Below are 7,927 nucleotides of genomic sequence, written 5' to 3'. Positions count from 1 at the left end.
GAACAGAGGCGAACAAATGGCGTAATCGCTGTGTTCAGGGCACAGGAGGCCCGTACAGTGGGTGTGTGTGGCTACACGGAACGGGGTGCTGCTCTGCCGCCGCCGCCGGTCAAGCTGCTAGTGTCGCCGCCGCCGCCTCCGTCGGCTCCTCTGCGTGTCTGGATGTCGGCGTCTCCGGGATGCCGGCACTCTCTGGCGGGACAGGAGTCGGATAGCAAGTCGGTGCGCTCACACCACAGATATCGCAACCGCACTAGCCACGCCTCGCGTTGGTCCGAAGCGAGCAGCGCCCGGGCGTCGCCGTGCAGAACCCACAGCCCCGGCTCGCACCCCGTTCTCTCCGATACGCTCCTTTTATGTCGCTTCATCTGCTCAACGATCGATATCGCCTGGAGTGAGTGCATGTGGCGAGGCGTTAGTGAAAGCAAGTAAGTTGTGCGTGTGAATGAGAGCACGAAAGTAGCCGTCGCCGCAGCTTCTTCAAATCCTGCGCGCCCCCGCCGTCGGTCTTTGCACCGCTAGGCAAGCCCAATAGGAAGAGGACGGCTGGCTGGGTATCAGCCAATTTTCTAACGCTAATTTGAGACATCTAAGACTGAATATCGTATTCAGCTGCTGAGAAGAAACTGCTACTGCACAAATATCTTAAAATTAACACAAATCCCAAGTAAAGGAGGTAGAGCCGCGACACAGCACCGCTCAGAAATTTTCCAACGTTTGTATGAACAGCCTCGAAAGTGCGTTGCTGAGCCAAAGATATGAAGGTAGCTTCTTGAAGCATTACGATACAAACAACTACTAAATATAGTAATGTCAAAACGACATGAAGCTGCAACGGTCCCACCTCGATTCCAACTGCTGCCTCCACCGCGCCGTTTCGAGCGCGTACGCAATTGCACCGCAACTCCACTCGTTATTCATGTCGTTTCGACCCGACTACAGAAAATCATCGCCCTATTTCTTTGCAGTTTATCCTCCAGAATGGATATTTGACCTCCATAGTCGGTCAAAATGAGATGGAGCACGGTTGGGTTCTTTAAGCTGCTGCGCCCGCAGCGGCGCGGTGGGCATGGCGGTCGGAATCGACGTGAGGCCATCCCGAACTGCAGCGGTGGATGGTGCTGGTGGTACGGTAAGATACCTTTAATTGCTAAAAACAACCTGGCCTAGTACTCGCTCTGGAATAATTACTACGATCTAAGCTGGTAATTTGTGGAACAACACTGAAATCCTCTTTTTTTCAAGGAACCTGTCGTAAACCCTGCGGAAAGAACCGGTATTTTCATCGCTTCAATCTCTAGATAAAAAGAACGAATACACTTTCTTAGCTTTTTGTTCCCTGTGTTGCATTCTTCTACTCAACTAGTGTACACAGTTGGTGTCATTTAACGTCAGAGACTGCTGATAAGTAGCAATAGCTGCACACACGGTAATTCCTCAAATTCGCAATTACAGATATGGCAGCAGGAAGAAGCCATGGTGCAGGAAACGCCATAAATTAAAGCAATGTAGTAGCACTAATGCACTGCGCATAGAGAAGCTCTAAATGATTACGTGGGGATCGCTTCAAGTAAGGACTTAAAAACTAAGATCTAGAGTCTTCTTTTTCTTTTTTTCTTAAAATTAATGCGCTTTAAATCCCTACTAGCACAGATGATATAGAAATTGGGTACAAACTTTGATTCATGGCCAGTACATTCGTTTTTCATGGATTCGTCTAATACGAATAAGGGTATAGCGGAAATCCTGAACTTTTGGGCGGAACAACTTAGAATCTCAGAAATGGTTTGAGCAGATAAAGAAGAAGGAAGCAGTGTTAAGTGTAAACTAAAAAAAATAATTTTCTCCTACCTAAAGATCCTGAATGCGATTTTGATCCCTAAAAAGCTAGGTGAAAACGGCATTCCTTATCTAATAAGTTTGACGAGACTACTGAACGAAGATCTGTGGAAAACATTTTCATTCAGTAACGAGGAAGCAGTTTCGTAATTAAAAACGAAACAGTGGGGTTTGACTTTTTCTCTAAAATCATTTCCTAACGAGTTTCTCCAACTCGTCGCCCCCATCGCAGCGGGTGGGTGCAATTGAATACACGAGAGTGCAACGGAAAACTCTAGAATTCCTCTTTTCACACGATTAAAGCTAGCAGATTCGACGTAACCTTTGTCAGAGAAGCGCTGTAAGTGATAATTTGAAAACGTCACGCGGAAGAACAGCGCTGTACAGTATTCTGCATACAGCGCTCCAAATGGTACCACATATAGCGTCTACTCCAACATGTGTAATAACTAGGAAGTAATACGCATGTAAACCTATTATTTGACTCGTAGCGTAGTTGTATATATATATATATATATATATATATATATATATATATATATATTATATATATATATATATATGTTCACTCGAAAAAGAAAATGACTAGATTGGCATAGCAAAAAAGTTCTTCTTTGAATAGTTAGCCAATCAAAATTTAATGGTTTTTAATAATATTATTAGGCTGCAGCTAGGTCCCAGAACGCACCATTTAATTGGCGCTGACATAGAGTATCATGAGAAAACTCGTGACGAGCGCTCACAACGAGAAATGCTCCGCCAAATCAGATTTAGTCCAATAAAAAGTGCGTATGAAAAAACCATGCAATAAAAGGAATTCCGGTGATCCCAGGGGTTTATATTTAAAGGTTAGTTATTAGAGTCTCTTCAGAAATTTTGCAGACATCCAAGAACAAAAAAGTTGCCCCGGCTTCTTGTTTCTCTTTTTTTTGGAACAGTGAATGCGAGTTCTCTGTTCAGAGACCAAGTAGTAAAAGTAGCGGAGACAAGTCTTTGCCGACTGCGATGCAATTCAGATTGCCAAAAATTGCAAAGGCTATTCTTTCTCCTAAATTGTCCATGGTGACTTCGAGCGAAATGCGACAAACAAGAAAGATCGTGGTAGAATGACGACTGCACGCTCGACTCTCAAGAGTTACTTCATTTTATGGATTCATCTATTTCTATGCTCATCCCAGCTTTATGATGTTGCCCATTCAGCTCCGAGCACCAATCTTCTAGACAGCGGCTTTGTCACGGTTTTTCCAGCAATGATTAGCGCCGCCGTATTTCATTTTGCTTAACCTTCGGCTCAGTGTAAATTACCATCGTGAAAAAGTGGCATTGTTCCATACTGTGACGAAAGCAGCGGAGGCTTACTGGAAGAGCTGGATGCACTTATCGCATCGCTAACTCGATAACGCACACTGACTGGACGGGGTGGGGGGTTTGCACGGCGAGCCACCGCAGTGATCCTATTGCTGTTCCGGTGGAAGGAATAGAGTAATGCCGCGGCAATCCCACTTCGCGTGCCAGAAAAAAAAAAAACAAATTCGGCAAGAGAAAACACCGTAACTCAAGAATTCCAGGTGCGATTGTATGAAGATTCTTGTGTTTTTGTCTCATTTTTATAAAGTGCAACAGGAGCACAATACTAGCCCGATGCCAAGACCCGGTTACACTGCTCCTATTACTCACGACGAGCAACAAATAGAAAAACACAATGGCGGTAATTGCCTTGTAAAACCACTCATAAATCATGAAATTGAAGCGTTTTTTTTTTATTCGGATCGTTTCAGGAGAATCGATAGGACATTCTCACTTCAAAGCAGAGCGATGCTTGCGGAAAACTGGTGAATTATGTGTAACAGATTGCTGGGCTTATAAGCCGCTTCGGTGAGAAAGAAACTCTTCTTGAAAAGTGTCACAGGACAAGAACACGTTTTGATGGGTGGTGCTTATCAGAACGATAATTTAGAGAATTTGCAATGTAGTGGAACAGTTCTGCCTTTTCACAGAAGTATTCAAAGTTACAGTTCCTTGAAATTAAAATGATTGATGCATCTTCAAACTATGTATGTGGAGCATTTATGAGCTTAGTTTCTTTTAAAATCATTTTTAAATCATGTAAATGAACATCCGGATTCATATTCGCTGTTTTTTCAGTTTTAGCAAGTTCGATTCAGTGCGAAAAACATGTAATCAAATCTTCCATGCGGTTGGAAATCCAGTAGTTTCCTTATTGACTTTTGAATACTGTTGCATGAATACTTCTGCTGTTAATTCTGAGATGACACTGTAACAAATAAACAAATAAACAAGCAACAGATAACATCATTCGAGGATATAGTGGAGTCAAAACTACCTGAGATCTGGTGCAAGTGTGCAAGTGTCCGCGTTCGAAGTGGACGGTAGAGCTAACAGCTAACAAGCCAATCAAGCAATTGCACCAAAAATCAGGTCTTTTTTATCGGTCTGTAGTCTACTCTATATTTCGGCTGCTCTGAGCTGTCGTAAGAAATTCAAGGAAGCAAAGGGAAATATTATATCTCATACAATATTCTATCCTGTGAAAGTGCCACTGAAATATCTACATTAACGAAAGTGTTCGATTCATTCATCATGTTTATTTGACCTACCAAGTTCGAAAGTATGACATAAAAATCCCTATCACAAACAAATCACAGACTAAGACTTAAAAAGAAAATTATGCTCAAGTTGTACCATTTTAATTCAGAATGACATTAGGTCGGCCACCAAGTTCAAATGTGATTTCGAAAAAAACTGGATCTTGCAATGAAAAAAAAAACTTTTGAAGTAATGAGGTGATAGAAGGTACCAAATATGTAGCAGGGTCAGAACGACATGAAGCAGAGTGCGACTGCTTAAACGGCTGCGCTCGAAGCGGTGCGGTCGAGCGCAGTGGTTGGGGTAGACGAAAGACCCTTGCCAGCACCACTCTTTGCTACAGTTCGCGATGGTGCCGGCTCGATCCTAACCGCTTTGTCCACCGCGCCGCTTCAAATCCAGCCGCTTACGAAGTCGTTTTGACCCTACTATAACTTATACGGTCGACGGTTCAAAATCGCTATTGGACAGCTAACACTTCCATCTCTTCGAGATTGATAAATTGATACTAGACAAGCCTGTGAGGATAAAAGCACATGCCCTATACATCGCTCACACCCTCAGGTTATTGTAACCATGGCATGCGTGTTCATGAAACTATTTTAAACTTGTGTTTATTGTCGTTTACAGTTTATTGTTCTTGTCCGTTTACAATGGAGCTGTCACGAAACGTTATTCAAAGTTTGCCCCTTTACGATTTTTTATTGAGTCACGAGTCGGCTATGCCGACTTTATCCGTATGCACTTCGGATTTAACTACTAACTATCTTAATTTTCACATCACAATGTTCGAATAGGATTGACAAACACTACTGAGCCGTTTCTGCATTACAGTTTTGCGTTGTTGGCCATGGATCCGATAGTGGGAGACAGTGCTCTGACCCCCTTCACTTTTGGACGGTTGGGGAAGGGACCTCCTTCACTTGAGCTGCACCCGATGAGCTAAACCCCCTTCACCTGAGGAGGGTCCGGCTTCTCCCCATTGCACCTATATTGTTGGCCATATGTTAAACATTTTGTTTGGATGATTACCATATAAAAATTTGCGCATACGAAAACTTCTACGGTTGAGGATTGTAGAAAGAAGAAACAATGTCGTTATTCCGCTTGTAATGAAACGGTTTTAATTCTAATTCAGCGCATGTAAAAACTCCATTAGGCGACGTTTATTGGGCCCAGAAAGAAGTGACAGAGAAATCAATAACTTTACAGAAGCCATCCACCTTCAAAAGTTAATATATCCGTGGTCATCATGTCAAAACCTTAGCAAGCGACGTTTTACTGCATCTGAACCAAAGATTCGCTTGAATCAATGGATTCGATAGAACTTAGTGACCGACATAATAAAAAAGCAGAAATAAGGTCTCAAGTATTTTTAAGCTCATGTCTGTCGTAGAAAAACCAGAAGTGATATTAGTAAAATGACATCTTATGCACCAAAACTGATGCAATTATGCAGAAAAATCACAAATACTGTTCATACTGAGGTTGGAATAGAATGGAATTCTAATCAAAATCACAACCATATGAAAATTACTGGCTCCTGCGAAAAATGTAAATCTGCATAACTTAATTCAGACAACTGTCATAAATGTTGCCTTTAATGGAAGAATTGTTGTGTCAACTCTTTTGTGTCCATTCTTTTCAGCTCCTTTTCGGCAAGGGCTATGTCTGAACTGATCGCTGTACGGAGTTCATCTAAAGTAATCCAGGCTGAGTAAGTGATGAAGTCACTGCCATATCTAGCTTTGATCTCGCGAATAGTGCATGAAGATATAGTCAGCAACTCTAATCACGTTAAAATGATGACAGTATCATACCTAGGTTGTTAAACGCAGCCATTGGACGTATAAATCCCAGAATCAGCACATCAACCATTGATCCGTAGAAATCATTCTCAAATTTTCGTAATAAGTGCACTTCCTTAAAGCTGCTGTAGTAACAAACGAAAGTAACAAACGAAGGCACAAAAGCATACAAACCAGAAAAATGTTGAAGATAATATAAAACAAGCGCATCTAAAGGGCGGCATTTCTTCTGCAACAGTGTTTTCACACGACTGCAGACGGTGAGAGTTTCCCAAGGTATTCTTATCTCCGCAGAACCAAGTAACAAAAATCACAACGATAAGAAGCCGGACTTCTCATGTGCAAAAACTCCTCACCAGCGTTTTCTTCTCATTATGATAGTGTGGATTCCGTCCTATGCTCATTACCATCTTGTCGACCTGAACGTGAGAAAAAGAAGCTTCAGAAATCTGGTAACTTGTAAAAACGTAAAAAAAAGGAAAAACGCTCCATGTAGTTTATGATATAACCAATCAAATAAAGAGGTTATTAAATGGCTGTTAAAGCATATGTACATCCTGCTTGAACGTGTATTTTTTTTTCCCGGACGAACTACAAAAAGGTATAAAGTGTCTGGTGTTAATCAGACTGCTTGTGATGCGCCACCGCACTCACTTGTTCAGTGTAGCTTGAGGTTTACGAACGTGTATTTAGCCTAAACAATGACCTGCAGGGGCTAGCGGATGTATCAGGTCGGTGTTTTCACCTTAACAAGTTTGGTAAGAATTTATCGACCTGTAGGGATAAAAGGCCAGGTTAACACTAACGCAGTTTCAAACTATCGCGATCGATAAAGCAGACACAGCATAACGTAAATCCAACTTACCGCTGCGCTACATCCACCCCATATAACGTCGAATAACTACTAGTAAATTACCTGTTCGCCATCGACTCGTGCTAGCCCATAGAACACACCACAAGGAAATTCAGACGGTAAGGTCTCCACAACAGCTTCCTCAATGTTCGCTGAAAGAGGAAAAGATTTAAATTTCCAAAGTAATCTATCGCTTTATTATGAACTCACCGGTAGGACATCCCAACTGCTTTCCGCCTCTACCAAAACCCGCTACAACTCGTCCTCGAAGAAAATACGGCAGATGTCGGTTCAGACGCATGTGATAATCTACGGGACAGATAAGCAGCATAGCAGCGCGAGATCAGAATGCAAAGCAACACACGAAGCACCAAACGTACTTAAAAATCACAAACGAAAGTAAGTGATAAGGAGGAGGTGGGACCTTAGATAGCAGAAATCACAATAGCTTCATGAACTTTTATCATTAATGACAAGAAATTCAAAAATGTAGCAGCTGACTAGGGTTTCTTCTAAACGAAATGGGTGCAAGGAGTTAAGTCACACCGTATTCAAGAAGAACTGAGAGCATCGACTTCACTCAAAAGATGTGTTCATCATCTTTGCTGCTTCAAATTAATCTCTAAGCGGAAGGAAAATGAACCTCAGAAGAAAAAAGATACGTAGCAATCAAATTACAGATCCTTAAAGTGAAAATTTATTAATAAAGCCCGTAAAATGGCACGATTTCTGATAGGTAACGGAAGCACTAACAACTGCGAAGACAATGGCAAAGACAATGCGAAGATTGTGGTGCGGTAAAAGGGCCACTAAAGACAAC

General features: G+C 42.0%; 3 protein-coding genes across 7 annotated transcripts; 1 reads left to right on the top strand and 2 right to left on the bottom strand.

Moving 5' to 3' along the window:
* Positions 1-71: 71 nt before the first annotated feature.
* RB195_001812 (uncharacterized protein) lies at positions 72-404 on the bottom strand (the record flags this gene model as incomplete). The annotated part of the gene is made up of 1 exon (XM_064198765.1): positions 72-404. One exon carries the CDS (start codon positions 402-404, stop codon positions 72-74), a length of 333 nt encoding a protein of 110 aa, XP_064054646.1.
* A 665-nt stretch (positions 405-1,069) lies between these two features.
* On the top strand, positions 1,070-3,812 carry RB195_001811 (uncharacterized protein; the record flags this gene model as incomplete). 3 transcript variants are annotated; one of them, XM_064198764.1, is made up of 7 exons in its annotated part: positions 1,070-1,132; positions 1,246-1,276; positions 1,456-1,479; positions 3,355-3,407; positions 3,463-3,547; positions 3,618-3,714; positions 3,797-3,812. In XM_064198764.1, the coding sequence occupies 7 exons, from the start codon at positions 1,070-1,072 to the stop codon at positions 3,810-3,812; spliced, it is 369 nt and encodes a 122-aa protein (XP_064054644.1). The 3 variants fall into 3 exon arrangements, with proteins under 3 accessions (XP_064054644.1, XP_064054643.1, XP_064054645.1); XM_064198763.1 differs by lacking the exon at positions 1,246-1,276 and having other exon boundaries at positions 3,321-3,407; XM_064198762.1 differs by lacking the exons at positions 1,070-1,132; positions 1,246-1,276; positions 1,456-1,479; positions 3,355-3,407 and having other exon boundaries at positions 3,418-3,547.
* A 2,234-nt stretch (positions 3,813-6,046) lies between these two features.
* RB195_001810 (uncharacterized protein) lies at positions 6,047-7,438 on the bottom strand (the record flags this gene model as incomplete). 3 transcript variants are annotated; one of them, XM_013436291.2, is made up of 5 exons in its annotated part: positions 6,047-6,144; positions 6,267-6,369; positions 6,611-6,673; positions 7,171-7,259; positions 7,318-7,438. In XM_013436291.2, 5 exons carry the CDS (start codon positions 7,436-7,438, stop codon positions 6,047-6,049), a joined length of 474 nt encoding a protein of 157 aa, XP_013291745.2. The 3 variants fall into 3 exon arrangements, with proteins under 3 accessions (XP_013291745.2, XP_064054641.1, XP_064054642.1); XM_064198760.1 differs by having other exon boundaries at positions 7,318-7,408; XM_064198761.1 differs by having other exon boundaries at positions 6,267-6,342; positions 7,318-7,408.
* Positions 7,439-7,927: the final 489 nt, after the last annotated feature.

Source organism: Necator americanus, chromosome IV, assembly GCF_031761385.1.
Source record: "Necator americanus strain Aroian chromosome IV, whole genome shotgun sequence".
In the NCBI taxonomy this organism is placed as follows: Eukaryota; Metazoa; Nematoda; class Chromadorea; order Rhabditida; family Ancylostomatidae; genus Necator; species Necator americanus.
Note: the sequence above shows the minus strand (reverse complement) of the source record. Positions and strands in the feature narration are given on the sequence as shown.